The 22,174-nt window shown below is 41.6% G+C and overlaps 7 protein-coding genes across 15 annotated transcripts in view; 2 read left to right on the top strand and 5 right to left on the bottom strand.

Annotated features, from left to right (window-relative positions):
* LOC128259070 (regulating synaptic membrane exocytosis protein 2) overlaps positions 1-7,961 on the top strand; it is a 77,385-nt gene extending 69,424 nt beyond the window's left edge. For 4 of the 6 annotated variants that reach the window (XM_052991206.1, XM_052991202.1, XM_052991203.1 and 1 more), the window contains 3 exons: positions 2,852-3,624; positions 4,525-4,686; positions 5,619-6,391. In XM_052991206.1, the coding sequence (XP_052847166.1) occupies positions 2,852-3,624; positions 4,525-4,686; positions 5,619-5,810 (1,127 nt within the window). In that variant the 3' untranslated portion in view covers positions 5,811-6,391. Of the gene's footprint in view, positions 1-2,851; positions 3,625-4,524; positions 4,687-5,618 lie in introns of those variants that run through there. The other 2 variants (XM_052991208.1, XR_008268013.1) reach the window with 2 other exon arrangements.
* LOC128259076 (solute carrier family 22 member 1) lies at positions 16-2,167 on the bottom strand. The gene is made up of 6 exons (XM_052991215.1): positions 2,036-2,167; positions 1,655-1,979; positions 1,083-1,595; positions 346-899; positions 175-286; positions 16-126 (listed from the first exon to the last, which is right to left on the bottom strand). The coding sequence occupies exons 1-5, from the start codon at positions 2,073-2,075 to the stop codon at positions 252-254; spliced, it is 1,467 nt and encodes a 488-aa protein (XP_052847175.1). The 5' UTR covers positions 2,076-2,167; the 3' UTR covers positions 16-126; positions 175-251.
* Positions 7,962-8,274: 313 nt separating the features above from the next.
* On the bottom strand, positions 8,275-10,346 carry LOC128259075 (uncharacterized). Its single transcript, XM_052991214.1, has 3 exons — positions 10,029-10,346; positions 9,789-9,977; positions 8,275-9,727 (listed from the first exon to the last, which is right to left on the bottom strand). The coding sequence occupies exons 1-3, from the start codon at positions 10,341-10,343 to the stop codon at positions 8,453-8,455; spliced, it is 1,779 nt and encodes a 592-aa protein (XP_052847174.1). The 5' UTR covers positions 10,344-10,346; the 3' UTR covers positions 8,275-8,452.
* A 139-nt stretch (positions 10,347-10,485) lies between these two features.
* On the bottom strand, positions 10,486-11,618 carry LOC128259080 (snurportin-1). The gene has a single exon (XM_052991224.1). The coding sequence runs from the start codon at positions 11,567-11,569 to the stop codon at positions 10,499-10,501; it is 1,071 nt and encodes a 356-aa protein (XP_052847184.1). The 5' UTR covers positions 11,570-11,618; the 3' UTR covers positions 10,486-10,498.
* Positions 11,619-12,166: 548 nt separating this feature from the next.
* Positions 12,167-14,232, top strand: LOC128259078 (probable proline--tRNA ligase, mitochondrial). Its single transcript, XM_052991219.1, is given in 5 exon segments — positions 12,167-12,356; positions 12,420-12,671; positions 12,735-12,777; positions 12,780-12,995; positions 13,091-14,232. Coding segments are annotated over 5 exon segments (1,386 nt in total). The 5' UTR covers positions 12,167-12,263; the 3' UTR covers positions 13,873-14,232.
* LOC128259079 (uncharacterized) lies at positions 14,088-16,713 on the bottom strand. Of its 4 annotated transcripts, none has more exons than XM_052991220.1 (6): positions 16,607-16,713; positions 16,153-16,340; positions 15,963-16,086; positions 15,284-15,445; positions 15,094-15,227; positions 14,088-15,038 (listed from the first exon to the last, which is right to left on the bottom strand). In XM_052991220.1, the coding sequence occupies exons 2-6, from the start codon at positions 16,213-16,215 to the stop codon at positions 14,226-14,228; spliced, it is 1,296 nt and encodes a 431-aa protein (XP_052847180.1). In that variant the 5' UTR covers positions 16,216-16,340; positions 16,607-16,713; the 3' UTR covers positions 14,088-14,225. The 4 variants fall into 4 exon arrangements, with proteins under 4 accessions (XP_052847180.1, XP_052847182.1, XP_052847181.1 ...); XM_052991222.1 differs by having other exon boundaries at positions 16,153-16,310; positions 16,607-16,694; XM_052991221.1 differs by having other exon boundaries at positions 16,153-16,540; positions 16,607-16,661.
* Positions 16,714-18,652: 1,939 nt separating this feature from the next.
* Positions 18,653-20,313, bottom strand: LOC128259081 (uncharacterized). The gene is made up of 2 exons (XM_052991225.1): positions 20,112-20,313; positions 18,653-19,719 (listed from the first exon to the last, which is right to left on the bottom strand). Exons 1-2 carry the CDS (start codon positions 20,133-20,135, stop codon positions 18,790-18,792), a joined length of 954 nt encoding a protein of 317 aa, XP_052847185.1. The 5' UTR covers positions 20,136-20,313; the 3' UTR covers positions 18,653-18,789.
* Between the last annotated feature and the right edge of the window lie 1,861 nt (positions 20,314-22,174).

The raw sequence follows: 22,174 nt of genomic DNA, 5'->3' as shown, positions 1-22,174 counted from the left end.
TCTCTTTATTAGATCTCATACAAGAACACATGTAAGTCGTAATGCAGAGTCTTGAAAGGGGTATCAATAACTCTAATGGTCAGAGGTTCCAGACTTGAGTAGTTTAACATAACTATTTTCACAAACCTGATGGTCAAAGGTTAAAAGAAGTCAAAGGGAAGTACTTTTTCTTACCTCGCCGATCGCATGTCTGCTTTACAGCATCACTTACAAATTTGGTTAGGAATGTGGAACGCGAAATTAGTCTGCATTTATTTAGGTAGAAAGATGGCCAAAGTGAAGCAAACTGAAGAAGTGTCTTTAGTAGGATGAACCCTAAACTTTGATGTTTAGCTCGCTACTTACCCACCAGATAGGCGTTGAATATGTTGAGGGTGAGGTCGCAGGAGACCCTGATCAGCAGTCCAACTATGGTGCTGCCCACAACGGCTCCCAATCGCGCCAAGGAGCGGACCAGACACAGGGCCTTGCCTCGCAGATGGATGGGTAGGGCGTCAATCAGCACAGAGGAGGCCAGTGGGATCAGGACACCCGGCATCACCATCATGCCGGTGAAGGAGATCAGCACCAATGTCGACTGACTGAGGCCATTTAGCCCGAGCCCCAGGACAAAGGCTACACCGATGTGCAACGCAATGACGTACTTCCGCATCAGAAAGCGGACCAAAACCGCGGACAGGGTATAGCATCCAAAGTAGGCTAGGCCGTAATAGATGGGATCGATCAAATTGGTCATCACGTCGTTACACTGGTAAGGCTCCGCTGCCGACGTGCTGTTGATTTCCACAGCTTTTGGGTTTTGAAACACTGGGTTATGTCGCACGAGGTGACACAGCCGGTTGCTGCCCGAGTTGTCCATGTTGCGGATAACCGGAAACCAGATGCCCAGGCCAATGGAGCTACGTAAGAATTAATAAGACATTTGTTAGTCTATCTGAATTCCCAGCAGATGGCTGGATGCACGCCATTCTAAGTGATGACAACAAATGTTACATTTGTAAAGCCATACAAGTATTGTTAAAGATATTAACCGAGTAATATAATAATTTAAATAAAACATGAGTGGTTTGATTACTACTCACGTGAAGAACAGCCCAAAAATAAGCATCAGACACATGATAGTGGTGGCGACGTAAGGCCTCTGGAAAAGCCGCATGGTGTCGAACCACATTCTCTTCAAGAAGGCCCCCTCCTCGGTAACCGAGGTTCGGGTGTCTGGAGAGAGACCCGATATGTCAAGGTCCTCCCACTTCTTGCGGTTCATCCGGCATATCCATTGGATGGCAAGCATGGCCTTATCCTCGCGGTTCACAGAGATGTAATAGTAGGGCGTTTCCGGCACTAGACTGATCCCGAGGAGAGCTAGCCAGCCGGGTATCTGGACGACTATCATGAGGAAGCGCCAGGGGCGCATATCGTAGTCGCTGCTGATGGTCACGCTGAAGTCGTCGTGCAGTATGCCCATGGCCATCAGGGGGCAGAAGATGAGGGCGGTGCTTACGGATTGGCCGCAAAGGGCGACCACGATGGGTCGCCACTTGGGTGCATGGAATTCAATTAGGTAGCCCACCTGCAAGGAAGCAACGCCGGAGAGGCTGTTGGCAATATTGGGCATGGTTAACATAGGTCCATGAAGGCTACCAAATCTACCTACAATACTCCCACGATCATCCGCATCACCGACAACGAATAGATCTCCGGCATTAAAGCCGAAAGGGTCGAGAAGCCCAGGGATCCCAGCAATGACAAACGGATAATACACTTACGGCCGTAAGCGTCCGCCAGGAAGCCTATAAACAGTCCGGACGCAACCATGCCGCCCAGCAGGGAGCTGGCCAAGAGGGTCTTCTCCTCCTTGGAGGTGGCCAACTCGCAAGACGTCAGCACCACCACGTAGGACACACACATGGACTCGGAAACGGCGTACATGTATAAGAAGAAGCTCACGACGAAGACAATCACCTGACCACAGCCATAACCTGGTGGAGATCGAGGCAAAGTTGTACACACGTTCAATGACACACGTTACCCTTACCTATGGTCATCAGGGCGGTGTCCAAATCCATTGCCGGCATCTTGAACACGTGTTAAACTAACTTTGCAAAACGAACAATTTACATTAACTAATTTGTACTATAAACGATCAGTCTTTCCAATTTTGAAGTATAAAGAAAGGTATAAGTTATAAGTAGTTGCCAGTGCTGGGGTGTACCTAGTATATATACCTTACCAAGGTAAAGCATTTTTTTATCTATTTAGGTACTTAGGTATTAATGTTTTTAAATTTATTTTTGTTTTCAAATTAACTTGACACCACTAAATTAAATTTTGTGTTATTTTCGCAAATATGCTAATAAAAAAAGCATAATTTCACTGCAACTTGAAGAAGAGATAAGATGTTTCCTTTTACAAGTTTTTTATAAGCAGACTTAATCGTATACACAAATAAAAATCAAAATTCATCTACAACTTGGTAAAGAACAAACTGACCTTATTGATAATAAAATTAAAAAAAAAATGGATTATAAACTGTGTTTTTAACCATTTTTTTACCATTTACCTTACCTAGATACTTGACAAATTGTGTACCTGCTACCTTACCTAGGAACTTCTTTTTTTAGATACCTTGTACCTTGTAGCCCTAAAAAACGTATGGTAATTTTGTATAATATAAAAAAACACATAGTTACGTATGTATAAATAGAAAGGTATAAATTCCAGTAGTCGCCTGTAGATGAATGGTAGTTTTCCCATCTCTGCCAGTAATACTTGATACATTGCGTTGAGTTCGAAAGCGTTCGAAGAAGTTGAGTGAGGAAATGCCCTAACGTGTGATTCTCACCCGAAACAGGTTCCAGTCGCGTTGGATTGCCGAGCGGACCGAACAGCCGCAAGAGTTCCGTCTTGGATTTGTCGCAGCAGCAGCAGCAGCAGTTGCAGCAGCTGCAGCAGTTGCAGTTGCAGCAACAGCAACAGCAGTACCTGCAGCAGCATCTGCCCATGGGCATGGCCAATGCCGACACCAGTCCGCCATCCGAGGACGAGGACAGGCGGTACAGGCCGCGCTGGAAGGGATCGGGAAGCCAGCTGCCGCCGCAGAGTCCCAAGCAGGCTCTATCCCGTCTCAAGCAGGCCGCCTCCGCGTCGAATGTCGCCCAGGATTCCGGTCGTCAGGTGGTGGGTCAGCTGATGGCCACCAACCCACAAGTGCAGCAGCAGCAGCAGCGCAAGAGCAGCATGTTCCAGTTGGGCGACAGCCAGACTCCAAGTCCAACGAGCACCACCACCACCACTTTGCAGAGGAAGGGCAGCATGTATGTGGCCAAGGTCACGGAAACCCCACCTCTGGGCACGCCCACCCGGAAGGGAAGTGTTTACCAGAGGAGCGGAGTGGGTTTGGGTGTGGACAACTCCGGCGGCGACAGTCCGCAGCGGAAACAGAGCGTGGTGAAAACCTTGAGCGGCAGCTATGTCAACATGCCCGCCTTGACGGGTGGTGAGTCCAGCTATGGACTCAAACTGGGCCCCTCGCAGATCCATCCCAAGGGCTATAGGCTGACCACCGCGCGGTACGGCGAACTCAAGATGGGATTCGTCAAGATCAAAGGCAATGTGGAGGTTGAGGTAAGTAGTTGGCCATACTTTAAAAATAAATAGGGATTCGTCAGTCTCAGATTGGATTGAAAAAATATAATAAATATAAATATATAAATAAATGGAGGCAATACTAAAAAATGTGGAGAACAGATTAATAGATAATTAAACCATAAACCGTACAACCTACTTCGGCAATGTAACAGTAACCTTTTCAGCAACGTACGTGTTTTTTTTAATTTAGAAAATTAAATCTCTTTTAAAAAGTTTTTCAATTTTTAAAAAAGTTTAAAACCAATTAACACAGAATTAATATATAAACAAAAAGACCCATTTTTACGGCATTGTAAAGTTTAAAATCAGTTAGTACAGAATAAAACCATAAACAAGTAAACCCACTTTTTCTTCAATTTAAGTTTTTAGAAAATTTTTAACTTTTGTGTCTGCTTTAAAATACAATTTAATACTTTTTAGCACATATTAATAAATAATTAAAACATAAACTTTCATTTGAGGTATTTTAGAAATACTTAACACCACTAAAATGTCCAAAAATGTATCAGGAATAGAAACCCAGTATTTAATGCAAATTATTAAAGAATTAATCAAGCAAGTTTTAATGGTATATTATTTAAAAAGGTTTGCAGTCAAAGCTATTTTATCACTATTTTCCTTTTTATATTTTTAATTACATTGAAAATATTTGTAAATAAAGTTGGTAAATTAAAAAGGCTTTAAATGACTTGACAACAAAACCGCAAATGTCGGACCTTTTGTGTCTGCTTTAAGCAAGTGTCGGCATAACCCAGGTATCCAAATGGGAATCCGGCTGTTATGAGCAGTGGCTTTCTGGCTAAGGGACTACCCAGAACATGCCATCATATAGGACACCCATATTTTATTGCCTCCTTTACTACACCTCGTTTTCAGCTAATCTGCGCGCGTAATATTGTCAACGAGGACTGCGAAACTCCGCCGGATACGTACGTGAAGTGTTACATCAAGGACGGCGACCGACTGCGCCACAAGAAGAAGACGCGCGTGGTGCGCCATGCGGCGGAGCCCCTCTACCGCCAGACCATTAAGTACCAGGTGAGTAAAAATGGCCCATTGTTGTGCCGCCCGGCAGGTGGCGACGATGATGATTATGATGATGATGATGTTGATGATGGGAATGACGATGATACTATCAAACCATGATGCTGACCATGGCCACGCCAGGATGTTATTACCTGCCGCCTGCATTGTAATGCCATTAATGGCTGCTGGTGCTGGCCCGCATCGACGAGGCCAATTTCCGCGCCCAGCGGGTTGCTGACTGCTGGCCCAGACTTAACCCTCTGTATGCCAATATCCAATTTATTAAAAAAAAAATATATATATATAAATAAAATAATTATATATTAAATATCAGCGTAGCCACTGAAATTACTATAAATCTTAAATCCCTTCCGCACCAAGCAGTAGTAGTACCACCGCAAAACATATAATTTTTAATATAAATTAATCATAGCAAACTCAAACTAAACCAAATTATTATTAAACAAAATTTTAAAAAGTTCAAATTTAAAGATTAAAGATTTTAATGCACTTATAATTTGAAATATAAAAATTTGATTATTGGTTTATTCACGTAATTCTATAAATGGAAAAATATATACGTTTGTTTTTTTAATCTAAAATGTTGATTGATGGTTTAACAAATTTAACTAAAATATAATATAGTATATAATAATTTTTGGATCTCTTTCGGACCAAGCCCTGAGTTCATAAACACTTTAATTTTTTTTTCTTTGGGAAGATATTTAGATTTATTTTAAAATATGTTATATTTTATTTTTTTACTATCTTCTGTTTGCAAAATATAAGATATCAAACCCGTTGGCATACAGAGGGTTAACTTGACGCAGATGGATGCGCCTGGCTGGGCACGCTTCATAATTTTATTGTTGGCCATGTAATAACCCAAACGAACGGGGAATAACGAAACCTGTAGCGATAACGAATTTCCCATGCAAATGCAGAGCTCGGATGTCTTTGGCCGCAACATCGTGATCATGGTGTGGCAGCGGTGCGTGGGCTTCGAGCACAACCAGGGATTGGGCGGCACGGAGGTGAACCTGGACAAGGTGAGCATCGGGCAGCCCATCAACGGATGGTACCCCCTCTTCCCGATGCACAGCTACGGCGGCTCCGACTCGGACAACTCTCCCTGACCGAACAACCAGGAAGTCATGCCAATCCACAGGCAGTGCCGGATTTGGAATCCCAAGGAACTGGAGATACAGCAACTGCAGGCTCAATTTGTTAGCGCCTAAGATGTGGAAACCATACCACACCACATATATATATATATATATATATATATATATATTGTTATCCCGAGATACTCCCTGTATGTATTAGTTTTTAGTTAAATGAGCTTGAATCGATCGGGTTATGTTACACTATTAAATATATAACATATACATTCGTGGTGAGAGAGCTTTGTAAGTAAGGTACACAGGTAAGGCAGCACTATAAACGGGGAATACCAATATCAGACAGCACAATAATTGAGGAATCGGAGTACCAGAAAAGCATATATATATATATATATATAGTACACACGCTAATATATTTTTTGCTTGTTGTGTTTGTGAAAGTTTAATGTTGTTCGCATTTGAATGGCAATAAAGTTTAAAGAGTGGATAGGAATGGAAACGAAACGAAGCGAAACGAAACGGGCACCAAAACAATAATGTTGAAATTTCGAGGCAACGAAGAGAGGGATTTAAAGCGCTTGCTAGCTAAAAAAGAAAGACATATTATCCGAATAAGTGTTAAATAAATGTTGCGCAAAATAAAAACAAAACCAAATAGGCTAGCCCCAACTATCTGTACAGCTGAGAACCCCGCAAAAGGTTTCAACTGCTCCACAAACACTAAATCTGAATGTCAAAAACTATATTCCTATAAATCTGAAACTCTAACAATCTGATTATCTAAAAATTTGAATAAAAAAGTAATAATACATTTAAAGATCAAGAAAACCGAAGGTCCCAGAAATCTGAAGCCCTAACAATCTAACTGAATTGAACCCAAAATTTATAACTCTGAAAATCGAACGAAAGAAAGACAATGATTAGCCCAAAGTTTTAAAAATCTGAAAATCTAGTTTATATCGACAATCTTTATGGGTGTGTGCTACTGGGTGGACGTGAGAATTGAGTGCGATTAAAGCGTGATTAAGACGAATTTACTGTAGTCATTTTATGGTAACTCAGCAGATTTTCTTCCTATTTTTTCCCATTTTCCTCCCGCTTTTCAAAACTCTCCAAGACGCTTTTAGCAGCCACACAAAATCAGGACAATCTCGTGTATGAAAACAGTGAAAAATTTACATTTTCGGAACTTGTGTATAAATCTAATACCTAATATCTAATATCTTATATATTATATCAAAGTTCAGCCTAACGACTTGGAGTTTCAAACTAAAGTTACAAACACATAGATTTATTTATACAACGCTTACACTTGAGTCGTATTAACTAGAGTACTTAAGCTGCAGAGAGATTGTGGAACTTTTACTGTCCTAAAAATACTTTTACCACAAAAACAAAGTCCTTAAGCTCGAAACCATTTCTTGTGTGGAAACTTAACGACTCTTTGCCCGCTACAGCAACTATACTCTATGTAGTATCTTTTTCAAGGGCAGCTGCGGGCTTTTCTTATTGTTAGATGTTGCTTAAAAAAAAAAGAGAAAACCCAAAGAGAAATTACTTAGTACCAGATAATCCATTGTTGTATCTTGTAAGTACTTGGTAGTTGTCAAGGTAGTCAGGGTAAAAGTGGAACACACAGAGATATTCCTGTTTCTTCGGTTGGCTAATTACTCTCTTCACAATCTGGCTGTTGTTTTATATACCTAGTTGGGTAACGAAAACTATAATGGTTGTGCTATCTCAAAATTAAAAACTTACTTACTAATGTTTAACGCGTTCTTAGGTACTTTTGGTCTTTTCTACTTAACTCTAATACTACGACTACTATTACCTATTGTATTTGTACTTGGTCGAGAGTTGGGTATCGAGTACTTTGAATACTGTAAAAATAACACCATATCAGCGTGTAGCGTTGGCCAGAAATCTGGGGAGGATTGCGCTTTAAAAGTGCCGGGTGGGCTGTAGCAAGGCTTATAAGAACACAAATCTACCATTTGTTAAAATATTAATTAGCCATTACCTGCGTACACTATGTAAAACAATATACACAAATGTGAACTATATGAATATAAACGTACATATTATATATATTATATATTATATATTAATATATTTAAAATAACTGTAGAAAAACCAAAAGAAGCCCACATTATATGTATTTCAAATTGAGTTTCAATAAACATCAAATATTTATTTGGAATTTTCTATTTTTTTGGGTGGGTTTAGGTTGGAAATGTCTTACAATTTTGGCAAACTATTCATTTTTAAAAACGTTAAGGAAAAATCAGAAAATGGCAAACTTATTATTCTCGTATAGAAATTGACATTTACGTGTGCTACAATAGCTAAAAATATAACGCACAATATGTAGCTTGTTCAAAAGAGAGTAATACCTAAAATTATGAAGTATTTTACAAATATTGTTCATTTTTCACAACATCCTAGAAAAGAATCAAAAAATCTGAAAGTTTTGCATGTTTCTGGCGTTTGACAATTAAGCTTCGATCATTTATAAATATTTACCTTAGTATAGCATTCTTTAGAAAGTAAAATGAAAATAGTGTACTAAAAAATTTTAAGTTTGAATATACAGCATTTTCAGTTAGAATCTACTAGGCATAAAAATCATAATCAACATACCAAATTGACTGGTCTTAGTTTCTAAATTTTCCTATGTTGCTGGGAGTGGAATTTCCCGGAGGAACTGTTCCCACAACAGCTCCTCCGTTGTTCAGTAGCGCTGTGAGTGTGGCATGCGAGGAACTGAGCGTGGAACTGGCAGCCAGTTTGTTTTTTAGCGGCGTTGTGGTGCTGCCCACCACCTGACCCTGCAAACAAGGAGTGGGCGATGCAGCTGGGAGTTCCTTTAGCACTACTTCATCAGCCGGTGGCGTAGCTATCTGTTGTTGCTGCTGCTGCTGCTGCTGCTGCTGCTGTTGCTGAGCTGAAGCGCCCTGAAGCAAAGCATTCCGCAGATGACTGTTGTTGGCATTACCCGATTGCTGCTGCTGCTGCTGGCTGGGAATAATATACGAGTTGGTTATGAGCCCGCGACTCTTGATATTCAGATCCACAAAGAACAGCCGCATCTTGTGTATCATGGCATCGGTGACACTAAACGTAAGCATCATGCTGAGATCAATGTTGGTTTTGTGGCGATACAGCTCGTGGGTTTGCTGCAGCCGGCAGACTTCATCGTAGATGAGAAACAAGAACCGCGAACTGCGATTCTCGGCGGGAATAATGCCGCGAGTGGCCAGCCATTCCCGGTCCTCGCCATCCGGCAGATATCGTATCAATTCCGGATGCTTGCTGGCCAAACGTTCCTTGCCGTCGGTGCCAAAGCCAAAGGCCAGGTTGGCCTGCACATCCAGCACGAACTTGGTGCTGGTCGAGATCTGTGCGGTGTTCCAGAATATCTGGCGGCGCACGGGCGTGGGCAGAGTACCACCCACAAGCGGTGTAACAGTGGATCTATGCTGCTGCTGCTGCTGCTGCTGCTGCTGCTGCTGCTGCTGCTGATGTTGCTGTTGATTTTGTGCCTGATTTGGTTCCTGCTGCTGCTGCAAAGGCTGAACCATTTGCAACTCCGGCTGTTGTTGAATTGGCAAAATCTGAGCAGCAGGTTGTTGATTCTGAGCTGGCAACTGATTAATCGTGGTCGCTGTGCAGGGCATGGGTTTGCTGGCCACTGCAATCACTTTGTTATTTGTGTTAATCTCCTGCTTAGCTGTGCGTTTGAGGCTCAAACGCTGCTGCTCTGTAACTCCACCAGCAGGCACCAAACGATGCTGGCGCACAAAGTTCGTGTACTGAGCCTTGGCATTTTCCAGCAAAGCACACGAAGACATCTTTTGCAAGGTTTCCTCATTCACTGAATGTTGACCGAGATTCTCCTTGATGTTGCCAAAGGCGGGCTTAAAGTAGTTCTGGTTTAAATGAGAATAACGTAAGTAAGGATTACAGTTTGAAAAGCAGATTTTAACCCACTTGCACATAACGTTTGATTATCTCATTGACCTCCGCATCGAAGGCTTGTTGCACACTTATCCTCAGAAGTTCAAGAGCTCTCATCGCGGACTCGGCACTGCCGCCACTTTCCATGTTGTGTGAGCCTCCAAGTCGCTGGCGAATGCGTTGCAACATGTTCTCCGCCATTTCAGGAGTGGTTACATACTTCTGAAAGGCAACAAATTAGTTACATACATAGATAAACTATAATAAACTAACCTGTGAGGTTTCCGCATCCGAGGATGTGGACTCGCCTAAAAGCGACAAGGTAATGGTGCTCGATTCTGCAGCCGCCGCGTCCTTCTCCGCCTGCTTTCTCACTTGCTCCACTGGACTGGCCATGCGAGTGTCCATCGAATGGGTGGTTTGATTGGAGCAGTCGGAGTCATCTGAGGAGGAGTTGGCTGCCTGCAGTTGCATACCCGGAGAGGAACGCAGCTGCTGCTGCTGCGTTTCGTTTGCTGATGTGGTGATGCTACTGTTTAGGGAACCGCCCACATCGGTGGGTATTTTCCAACTTCGCTGAATTACCATTTTAAATAATTTTAATTAAGTTTTGTTTGCTGCTTGTAAGGCTGGCCGCAATCTGGGCTGGTTTTTCTGGGCGCGAGCTGAGGCCGTTTTGTCCAGGGCCGCGTTTTCAAAGCGCCTGCGCCGGAAAAGCCTCCCCATTTCCCAGTCCATTTGGCCTAGCAGACATCAGCTGTTGGCGGCTCGGCACAGTCCATGTCGAATTCCCCCAGCTCCAGACGCCGCTGCTGGTCGAGGACTCCTTTAAGGCTGGCAAACTCATCGCTTTCGGCTTGCTCCTCCTCTGCCTCCATTTTATTACTTTGCTGCTCCTTGACTTTGCTTGCCTTTTTCTGCTCCTTAAATTGTTTTCTTTGCTCTTCCAGCTTGCGGTCAAACTCATCCATGTATTGCAAAGCCTGACCAGGCTGATAATCCTCTGGAGTTGTGTAACTAGAACTTACGGGCAATCCCAGCACATCCTGCATCATAAAGGGGAATAGCCAGCAAACCAAAGGTGTGACCTGACACACATAGCTAGCCTCTTTGTGATAGAAGAGGAAACCATCCAAGGGTGGCTTGTTATCCGGGAAAATGGGATACTTCTGCAGGACCTGCTCCACAGCAGAGGTGTCCTCGAAGTCATAGTGATCGAGGAGTACAAATGCCTTCTCATTGTGCTCGTCTAGCCTGGCAAAATCATTATCCTCGAAGCGAGCACGCAGCCAGTAGAAACGAAAGGAGGCCTCGCAATCCTGCAGATTCTGCTGGCCAAAGGAGATGGCATCCAGGACATAGAAGGTGTCCGCATCCTCCACATAGACGCAGTCCAGGATTGTTTGACTCTTTTGGAGCTGCCAATCGCCGGGCAAAGAAGATCGAAACTCCATAAACATCCAGCCTGATTTGGAATACACTTTTGTGATCCCCTTGGCGGCCACCACGAGGCATCTTTTGCCCACGGGACAGGGAACGAGGAGCCATTGATCACCGAGATCCTCGGGCTTGTGGCGCAACCACTCGGAAAGCTGAGGTCTCCATGGGATTCCCTTTTGGTGGTGGCCACCACGCTTCCTGTTCCTCTTCTTGGCCTGTGTTTTCCCACCACCGGTTTTTTGCAGTGGCCGGCAATCATCCTGCTCCTGCTGGCGTCGCAGCTTCTGTTGGTTAAGGAGATTCTTTTGCCGCTGCTTTTGCTGCTCACCCACATCCAGGCCCTTCTTGTACAGGTCCTGAAAGCTCGAATTCATGATGAAGCAAATTGCAAGATATTATTCGCAATGTACTAGTGTTGGTAAGGGTCGGAGACCGGCTAGCGATGGCACTCGCGATAGCTATATTCTAGTGATGGGAGAGTGTCGTGAGTTGCGTATCGTTTAACGTAACAGAACACAATTTAAAACTGCATATTTGAGGATTAGGATAGCGTTATATTAATAAGCAAATATATATGGAATATTTTTTTAATAGCTTAAACGTATTGTTTGGATTTAATTAGTAATGGGAAGACTAAAATTTAGATTTAATATGTATTTATTTTATTTTATAATAATATACAAAATAGAAATAACAATCTTTGCTTTTAATTTGCCAGGAGGGAACTGTCCGGCTGTAAAAACTTTGTTTAATAATAAAACATTCCTTATTACTTAAAATTATATGTCAATTTTGAATTTAACTTTATTTAACTCATCGCGCTACAAGTAACAAGAAAATGTTTACCAATAATAATATTTTATAGCAATATAGAAAACTATCAAAATCTCTCACCCAAACACTCAAGATTTTGTTCAGTGCATGGAAATTTCAATCTAGCAGAATTTTACGGTATTTTTCTCTAACCAACTGCGGTCACACTGACCATTTGCATTTATTGGTTTGCATGTTATTTACCGGCGTTTTTAATAAGACACTACTAAATTAAGCAAAAAGCTAAATGAAAAGATGAATAAAGCTTCGCGCCTTTTTTGCCCGGCTCTGATTACACCCAAAAATGCAGTGGTCAAGCAAACGGAGCAACTGTCTCGCAGCCAAAAGGTAAAATTCCAGGTGTTATGAAATAAGTAGTATTATCAATGCCCAATTTTATAAATATTCCAGCTCTTGACTGAACTAGGATTGGTAAAATCGGGTAGTAATGGCACTTATCAGATAATGCCCATGGCCCAGAGGTCGGTGGACAAGTTCGTTGACCTGGTTCAAAGCAACATGCAACTGGCTGGAGGTCAGAAGATCACCCTGCCCATTTTAACGCCCACAAATCTGTGGAAAAAAACAGGACGACTCGATGGGGACATCTCGGAGTTCTACATGGTGCGGGATCGCAGTAACAAACAGTTCCTCATGAGTCCAGTGAGTGAGTGGCTGGAAAATCCCATTTCCGGTTCAAATTTTGATCTTTCCCTCCATGATTAGACCCACGAGGAGGCAGTGACTGCCATGCTGGCCACCACATCACCATTTCCTATCGTCAGCTGCCATTGAGGCTCTACCAAATCGGTCCCAAGTTTCGGGATGAGCTGAAAACACGATTTGGCTTGATGCGTGCCAAGGAATTCCTCATGAAGGACATGTACTCCTTTGATGTCTCCAATGAAAGGGCTGGGGAAACATATGCCATAGTTAGTGCTGCCTATGATAGACTGTTTAAGCAGTTGGACGTTCCCTTTGTCAAAGGTAGGTGTATATTTAACATTTAAGGGCATACGTTTGTTCCAAGTGTGGGTAACCCTTTAAATTTTCTATTAACAATAATCTTTACCCATTTCTAGTAAATGCTGCCACGGGAATGATGGGTGGCAGTGTATCCCACGAGTATCACTATATTTCGCCAGTGGGCGAGGACACTCTGCTGCAGTGCAGCTCCTGCGGCTTTGCTGGCAACTCTGAAGTCCTGGATGCAAAACCGGAGTCACCAGTTTCCTGTCCAAGCTGTAAAGGCTCAGACTTAAAAGAAGTTCGAGGAGTTGAGGTGGCGCACACTTTCGTGTTGGGAGACAAGTATTCCAAGCCGTTGGGCGCCACCTTTCTCAACACCTCTGGCAAGCCACAATCCCTTGTGATGGGCTGCTATGGCATAGGCATCACCAGGGTTATAGCTGCTGCTCTGGAGGTGCTCTCCTCGGAGCAAGAACTCCATTGGCCATGCCTCCTAGCGCCCTACGATGTGTGTTTAATAGGACCCAAGCAGGGCAGCAAAGAGCAGCCCGCAGCGGAGTTGATAGAAAACGAGCTGCTCTTAAAAGTAGGAGAACTTTGTGGCCACCAGGAGCTGCTGCATGACGATCGCAAGGAGCTGACCATAGGCAAACGATTGCTGGAGGCCAAGCGTTTGGGACATCCACTCACAATTATAGTGGGGGCAAAGGCTGCTCATCAGGATTCCCCCCAGCTGGAGGTGCACCTCAGTAAGGGTGAAATACTTGAACTGGACATTAATGAAGCTTTGAAACTGGTGGCCGAACATAGCCAACACAAAAAGAATCTACTAAATTGTAGTTTTCTACAAGATAAGGAAGAAAATAGAAGTCAATCAGTTGGCCAGCAACATTAGCTTGAACTAGACATTAATGATGCTAGTGGTGGCACCAAAAGAACCTACTAAAGGTAGTTTTCACCAAGACAAAGAAGAAAGTATAAGCTTTAGCTTTATGCAATAAGTTTAACATTGACACTATAGACGACTAATGTGTATTAGACTTTGATGAAGCCCCCAAACCCATGGGCCGAATTAAAAGAACCTACTAAAGACAAAAAAGAAAGTATAAGTCCATTATTTGGCCATCAGCTTTAGCTTTATGCAATAAAGTCAACAATAACACAAAACATTTCACAACCGCGCATTCAGGCATCTGATTAAAGCCAAATCAGGTCCGAGCTGCTCCTCCACTACATCCATTTCATCGACTAGTGATCCGTGTAGTCGGGTTCGGGGATCTGCGGATAGATCTGCACCTGCAACTGCGGCTTGCGTGGCGGCGGTGGAGGTTTGGTCACCATGCTGGTGTAAGACCAAGGCATCTGGTTGCGCAGCTCCTCGCTGACACGTGGATTAACTGGAGCGGGATACATCTCGCTGTAGCGATTGTTGAGTGGCGAGGTTACAGCCAATTGTTGGACAGCCGGCGAAGGAGCTCGTGGCGTTGGTGGCTCCGATGGAGGATAGTTGAGGCGATCCGGATGAGCCTCGGTGTTGCGATAGGTGTTGATATCGGGCTGCGGGGAGACCACATCCCTTTGCTGCGGCCCTTGGGGTGGCAGCACCAGCACCGGCGACTGCAAAGTGGTGCGATCCCCGGGAGAATACTGCTGCGCACTCTGCTCCGCGGGAATGTAAATGGGCAGCGGCTTGGGGCGAATCTGCTCCGGATACTGAGGGCTATCCAGCGGAGCCGAGGGCTGAATGGCCTCCACGAGAGTGGCCTCCACCACCGGTTGCACCAAAGCAGGCACGGGTTGTGGCGTCGGTTGGCGAGTGGGAGCCTGACTCCTGCTCACAGCGGACTTGGCCGCATTCTGCTGAGCCATTATGCCGGACAGGGACAGACAGAAACTAGCTCCAATGATGTTCAGCAGCCAGATGATACCCACTCGGGTGGTTAATAACAGCAACACAAGCGAAGGCGTCGAGAAGTAGACACCGAAAGACTCCATCAATGCCCAAATTGGATTGGTAGGATCATACGTTACTCCAATGTAGTCAAACGCGTCTTTCATGGACTAAAAAAAGTAAGAACTATAATTTATACGTCATGGAAAGCGATGATTTTTCTACCATAGTATGGCTTAAGTCGAGTCCATGATACACTGAGGCCACCACATCGAGGATACAGCCTGCGAGAACGGATAGAAACCAGGGCCAATAGACCACGCCCGAGATCAGCTTGGTGGTGCGATTGCACAAGGTGGCTGCAATGTGTTTTCAGTTAATATCCAAATTTAAAGTCCCTTTTTAGGACACTTACTTATGATCAATACAGAAGTAGCTACCCAAAGGCCACTAACCACTGCATAGGTTATCATGAAAATGAATTCCCTGTTGGTCACGGCATATGACTTTTTCCAATCGATGGACAAATCAACATGCATTTCGTTTACCTTCAGCACCGGATCACCACATTCCTTTTCTGTTAGGGAATTGTTTATTATGTTATTTAAAGTGTGTAACGTTTCTTTATAAGAGGTATCTTTTTAATCTAAGTTTTTTTTTTGTTTTAGTTTCTTACTTTAAGAACTACTTTAGAATCAAGCATCTAGTTTCGGTTTATGTTTCATTTAAATGGTTTAAGTTTGAAATGTGTAACTTAATTTGTTTCATGGACAATTTTTGTTACTTATGTCGATTTTACTTCTGTTATAATAAATAGAACTTTTTTTAAAAATTATTTTGGTATTCCCTTATTTTTTTAATGGTTTTTGAACATTTATAGTGCTGGAATTATTCGCTACTTATTATTATCTATAGTTTTTTTAATTCAATATAATCCATTGGTACTACTCATTGAGCTTTTACTTTTAATTAGGTATTTCAAGTCAACATAATCCAAATGGCACAGGTCAAACCGAAACTAATTTCTTGATCACCTTGAAGCTTATTAACTTAACTTTATTTGGCACCTAAAAAATTAAACCAATGCTACTCACCTGTAAAATAAATCAGTTCCATAGCATATTTGAAGGGATTTTCGCTGAAGTCAGTAACCCCATCCGGACATTCCCGGAAGGTGATACCCCAGATAGACAAGCCCAAATACACGACTCCCTGGGCCTAGATAACATTTTAATGATTATTAAATACAGTGACTAACCCCGGAATAATCTTTATGGTACTTACGAGTATGACAATCGCCATGAAGAGTATGAAGCACTTGGAAAAGCCAGTGCCCATGCCCGCCATCTTGATGATATAGAGTTCCTTCGGCGGGGATATTTAGAATTCCGGCTAATTTGTTGGGGGTTGTGCAATCTGTGATCGCTGGGCCAGCCAATTGCCTGCTCGATAAGACAGCGCACGCTTTGGGGCTATAAATTCAATTTGAAATTACAATTCGTCAATTCGGCGAGAGATATCTAATCAGCTTGATTAGTTTTTCTGGGGGATTTTGCATATGTAATCAGGATAGCTCAATCATTTGTGGGCTATTTTCTTGGCGCTTCACTTGAGGACAATTGTCTAAACTCCTCGATTGGATGAATCAGCGGAGGAAATTACGCTGTCGACACTTCAATAAAGTATACGCAGTGTTGGCCATAAACAACAGAAACACAATCACCAATTGCTATCTCACCGATGGAACTCAATTCGCGGTTTATTCAAAGTTCGAAATTATGGAAGGCGAAACGCATTCGCCGGTTGCCTCCTTTGGACTGAGCTCTACCATCGAATGGCCACCCAAAACGCTCCACACTGCGCTCTCTTTTTTTTTTCATAGCGATAAGATAAACCTAATGAAATTTAAAGGGTTACACCTGCTATCAAATACCAGTTGCACAATAAGCATAAGTGCAAATATTTTGCTGATTTTGTAATACAAATTGAATGCCTTATCATCGAGAGCTTTTTTCAGCTTTATCATTGGGAAAACATAGATATAGATAGATACAAATGAGCAAATATAGGCGAACCTGCCCCCAGGTGGTAAATAAATAAATAAAAGTACACGACAGTTAGCAGGAACTAAATTTAAACTCACAGCTGATGTGCGAGTCTATCAGAACGCAATGTGACTTGACTTGACTTGACTGACTTATCAATGTTCTCGCTCACGTTGCGTATACTCAATATTTGGACTCTCAGCTTTTCAACTCGTGTACTCAAAGCTATCATCTTTATAAGTTGTAAGTGATTGAGTGTGGGTACAGGGGATTTCTTTATCGCTGCTGATTCATAACACACCCATGAAAGCACCTTAAAAAATGTTTACAAGCCACGGTAATTGTTTTGATAAACGTTTTTTGTACATTCTGCCACTGAAAAATATAAAATTACCCCCCAAACTTAATTCACACCTTAAAATATTATTGATCAAACTACTATATATTTATGACTTCTGGGGTGTAATTGAAATAGCCATAAACTTTTGTTTATCAAATTGAAAATTAAATGCTTATGGAAAGAGATGGCTAAAAATTATAAATTATAGTAAGAAAAAGCTTTACGACCTCAACTGAGCTTTGTGTTACTTTAAAATTTATACAATTACCTTTTTGATTTGAGTATTTAATCAGTTTTATTTAAGAAGTCTAAAAAATCCAAAGACTAATTAAAACTCTTTCCGCTTTCTTCATAAATGGCCAAAAAAATGCAATCAATTGATTTATAATTAGAAGATGACGAAATACTAATAAATTTTATAAGCAAAATATATTCACGCCCCAAAATTATATATATAATTATATTTTACCAAAATATCTGAGCATGATTACACAAGTTATAAATCTAAATAATAAAAAAATACTTTAGAAATATAAACTAAAAAATATAATTCCGAATGCTTATAAGTTCTTTGTTTGGGAAGTACGAGTATTAGCAATAAAGTGTTGTTTAGGAAGTGAACTTTATCAAAACCAAATAAAACCTCATTCCGCTTTCACCACAGTTTTATAATCAAAGTGCAAACAATTGGTTTGCAATTTGTTGACTAATGATATTGGTCACCGTGCAATGAAGCTGATTAACACTTTTGGCCATATATAAACACATCGATGGGATAGTTCAATTCGACGGCATTTTTGGCAATGTTTAATTAACCCAATTGAAGACCACATTTGTAACACGTTTACTGAGAACAGATACACTGATAAAAATGGGAAAGTAAAAAATATATTGCTGTTGTGTCAAAAATTTCATATTGCATATTTGAATAAAATATAAATTTATAATATTTAATGCAAACCATATTATGATTGAATGATTTAGTATTAAAATATTTAAGATGATTTGGAAAATATTGTATAAATTGTATGCATTTGGGTTTCTTATCTTTTTAACTCTTTAAGTACAAAAATTAATGTTTGTTCAATGGCTGTAACTAAATTGAAAAGAATTCTAAAAATAGACAAATTAAATATTTCAAAATCAAAGCGAACATTTTTATTTTAGTAGTGTACTCATTTTTGCTGTTCACAGAACTATTTGCATATTGATGTGAGGTTTTTCCCGCCGGAGATTCTGGGAAGGTTTTTCGGGTTTCCAGTGAATCGTTCATGCCCGGCTGAACCGCTGGCTTCATTAAGGCCAGTGTTTATCCAAGCAATTAGAGCCTCGAATTTGGCAGAGATCCCCGGTTCCCCAGTCGTGTGAAATGGAAATGCAAATAAAGAGGCCTCTCGGATCGGATCACATGACTTTAATTGAACTTGGCGTGTCATAAATATGTGAGTAGAGGGGGCGGGGAGGGGGTTTAAGGCGGTTGAAGATGAGGGGCGAAGATGGGCTACAACTAGTGGGGTCACAGGGGACGGACTTGCATTAAACGCGAGCCGAGAGGATGACGGGATCGGCCTCCACCTCGGCCACCTTCTCCTTGAGCTTCTCCTCGTCCTTTTTTAGCTTCTGGATGGGTTCCTCGGTGGTGGAAGTCGAGGTGGAAGTGGTGGTGCTGGAAGTGGTGGTGCTGGAAGTGGTGGTGCTTGGAGTGGAACTGCTCACAATGGTCAAGATGGTGGTGCCCTTGTCCGCCTCCCCTTTTTCCGCCGCCTTAGTGGTGGTCTCCAGCTTGACAGAAGGCGCCTCCGAAGCGGTCGCTGCAATGGCCACCGCCTCCTCCACACTTTCAATTGGAGCCGTGGACGTAATCGAGGTCTTGGTAATGCTAATCTTGGTCTGCTTGCCATCGGGGTTGCCATCGTTGTTGGTATCCTCCTTGATGGTGGCCGAGATCAGCTTGGTGTGGTGCACCTGGAAGGTGGGAATCAGTGGCAGGGCACCGCCGTTGTGTGGCTGCACCGAGACATGGTCGATGATCAGGTGGGCGGGCCCACTATCCTCACTGTTCGGCACCTTCCTGGTGGTCTGCAGCAGGATCTTGCGGGCCAGGCCATCGTCGGTCGATGGCGAAGCGACCTCTGTGGTAGCAGGCGGTGTGGACTCATCCGACCGCTTGGTCAGTGCGTGCTCCTCCGCATCCTCATCTGTGATCCGAGCCGGGGATTCGGGTTTGACCTCCTCCACCTCACTGCCCGGGGCACTGGCCGAATGGAGACTCAACGCCGACTGGAACAGACTGTCCTCCAGATCTCCGATCAGCCCGTGGAACGAGATCTGCTTCAGCTCGGCATCGGGATTGGCCTGCACCTGCCGCTTCACCACTTCCTGTTTCTCCAGCGGCTGGAAGCCCGTGAAGAGGTCACCCAAATCGAAGGGGGCGGCCAAGGAGGAAACCGCCAGGGTTGCCAGCAACTAAAAGAAAGCAACATTATTTCACAATTTAATAAAGTATATAACAAAGCTTTTAACTTTAAATTTTATTTACAATTATAACATTTGGTTTTAAAATATCGGAACAAATAGTTAACTAAATTAAAGGTAGCAGACTAAAAATAAGAATTTTAAGCTTTAAAATCAAAGTAATGACCACTAGATTCTATTTTCATTCATTAATTCCAGGTATTAAAAATATAGTTTTTTTTAATGGCTTTCTCAAGTGGCTTATATCAGTTTTATGACTTCCTATATTTTTTTTATAATTCAAAATCTTTGCAGTTGTAAGTTCAGTTAAGGTAGAATGTTTTGATTATTTTGTTAAATAATATATACCACCATTTAAAATTCCTTGAAAGATCTCTACTTACGGTGGTTAGCAAAGTGCACTTCATGGCCACTGCTACTGCTGATTGGATCCGTGTGGGTTTTTGGGTTGTGTTCAGCTCCAAGCTCAGATCGGAAATAAGTTTAGGGCCCCGTGGCCGGCGAGTTTTTAAAGTTTTCCCGGCGCCAGCCGAACCGCCGATCGAAAGTTGTGCGGTTTAAGCTTTGTAATTACGTTCAGTTAGCACTTAAAATTCGCTTGGTTTGTCGAACTTGTTTTGGTGCCTGCGCGTGCTGCTCCCTCGATGTTTGGGCCCAAACTTATTCTATTTTTTATTTTATATTGTTCTGTTTGTTGGCCAACTCCAAACTTATGACACTGCAAAAAAGAAGTTACCAAAGTTTTGACTTCTAAAATAAAATTATACATTTTTTAAGTGAGATAGAAAGACTGAAATTTTTACTACGTATTTTATTATTTTCAAAAAAAAATTCCACTTCCGCTGCGACATTTAATTACCAGCTAACAATCGAAATCACTTTTCTGACGTTAGAACATCTTCTTTGCCGTTTAATATTCAAACCCAAATAAACAAATTAATGATAATATTTTAGGCCTTCACGTGTCAGCGAATTCAGCACAGTTAGTCAACATTTTAAATATATACCAAGGATTTATAAATTGGGGATCGTAAAATATGCTATATGACTATGACCCAGGAGTTTTTCAAAAACAGACAGCTGAAAGCGTCGCTGTTAAATCCAAGTTAATTGTCTTAATTGTAGAAATTAGCATATATTTACTAAATCAAACGACAAATTTAATTCCAAGAAGCCGATCAAAATAAAAACAAGAAGAGTCTGGAGACTTTGAAAGGCCAAAACAGTCGTTGGAATATGGGATATGTATATATATTTATGAGTTGCTTCTGCATTTCGCGGATGACTGCACTTTAAAGGAATCACAATTACGCCTCTTTAACACTTCATAATTAGAGCGGTTGCCATGAGATCACCGGGGCACAAAGTTGATATGCAAAGTGTGCAAATTAATTTCGAAAAATTTCCGCTGAGACAAAAGGGTGAAAAGTTGTTGAAGAAACGTGTGCCTGGAAATCGATGTGCCTCCATGTCGAAATACCGCAAAACGTTTACTAAGGAGAAAGGCTGCAGGCCGAGAAAATAATATAGCAGAATCCGGGCAGTGGGCGATCATGAATAAGAGTCGAGATCGGGCTGGTTATGCCAGAGAATTGGGCGGCTTTAGGCGGTTAACTCTAGTGCGAAATAACTCGAAAAGACGGTGGGTTATAAAAAAACTAAAGTCTCAATTTTTAATTTGATCACAGATTTATGAGGCATTCAAAAGGGGGATGTGCCCAATGTCGCCACCTTGAACACTAATTCTAGCTATCAGTCAGTTGTTTTTCAGTCCAAATTACAAATTACAAATACACCTTTTTAATTTAAAATAAAATTCTTCCTTTTAATTAATTGTAATTATGTTTGGGTAAAAGACTTTAAGGAAGAATACTTTAAATTGTATTACAAATAATTTATTTAATCTAATTTATTACTAAGAAATGACAGAATATTTTATATAAATATTTGATAATTACTTATAAGTATATTTCCATTCAACTTTTTCAGCTTTTAAGATAAGTTTTGTTCATATGATCTTCATAAGACTTATAGCTTCATTTATTGCCTATTTTGCATATTAAAGCAATATTCTAAATAATTTAACTATTAAAAGTTTCTCACCATATTATATGTTCTAAAACTATTGGCTGCCAAAAACGTTAATCAAAAGTTTTTAAATAATCTGTCATTGCACAATTAAGTTTGACTGTATTAAGCCATATAATTCGTTTTAAAAGGAATTATTTTGACACATATAATTTATATTTTAATTAATAGTTTCATATTTTTTTCATATTTTATTTTTGTCGCTTTGCAGGAAGAAGAAAGTTATAATTTTCCTAAAATTAGTTTCTTGCAAAAAAGTTTAATACAATTTTCCTGTCATACCGGGCGTATGAGTTTTATTGAAAGGTTAAAGTCCGCAAAAGCTCGCTTAGCATGTGATGGAGATAACTTTCTCACT

This window comes from Drosophila gunungcola (genome assembly GCF_025200985.1).
Source record: "Drosophila gunungcola strain Sukarami chromosome 3L unlocalized genomic scaffold, Dgunungcola_SK_2 000005F, whole genome shotgun sequence".
Taxonomy (NCBI): Eukaryota; Metazoa; Arthropoda; class Insecta; order Diptera; family Drosophilidae; genus Drosophila; species Drosophila gunungcola.
The sequence above is the reverse complement of the archived record's forward strand: the minus strand, read 5'-3'. Positions and strand labels throughout refer to the sequence as shown.

Coding starts and splice junctions, on each gene's coding strand:
- LOC128259076 (XM_052991215.1), bottom strand. CDS start 2,075: ATGCCGGCAATGGATTTGGACACCGCCCTGATGACCATAG. Junction 1,596..1,654: donor CGGATGATCGTGGGAGTATT/GTAGGTAGATTT, acceptor TATTGCCAACAG/CCTCTCCGGCGTTGCTTCCT. Junction 900..1,082: donor ATTTTTGGGCTGTTCTTCAC/GTGAGTAGTAAT, acceptor ATTCTTACGTAG/CTCCATTGGCCTGGGCATCT.
- LOC128259075 (XM_052991214.1), bottom strand. CDS start 10,343: ATGGTAATTCAGCGAAGTTGGAAAATACCCACCGATGTGGGCGGTTCC. Junction 9,978..10,028: donor CGGATGCGGAAACCTCACAG/GTTAGTTTATTA, acceptor GTTGCCTTTCAG/AAGTATGTAACCACTCCTGA. Junction 9,728..9,788: donor TAATCAAACGTTATGTGCAA/GTGGGTTAAAAT, acceptor CATTTAAACCAG/AACTACTTTAAGCCCGCCTT.
- LOC128259080 (XM_052991224.1), bottom strand. CDS start 11,569: ATGAATTCGAGCTTTCAGGACCTGTACAAGAAGGGCCTGGATGTGGGT.
- LOC128259079 (XM_052991220.1), bottom strand. CDS start 16,215: ATGGCGGGCATGGGCACTGGCTTTTCCAAGTGCTTCATACTCTTCATG. Junction 16,087..16,152: donor TCATGGCGATTGTCATACTC/GTAAGTACCATA, acceptor AATGTTATCTAG/GCCCAGGGAGTCGTGTATTT. Junction 15,039..15,093: donor TCGACTTAAGCCATACTATG/GTAGAAAAATCA, acceptor TACTTTTTTTAG/TCCATGAAAGACGCGTTTGA.
- LOC128259081 (XM_052991225.1), bottom strand. CDS start 20,135: ATGAAGTGCACTTTGCTAACCACC. Junction 19,720..20,111: donor AGTGCACTTTGCTAACCACC/GTAAGTAGAGAT, acceptor GCTTTCTTTTAG/TTGCTGGCAACCCTGGCGGT.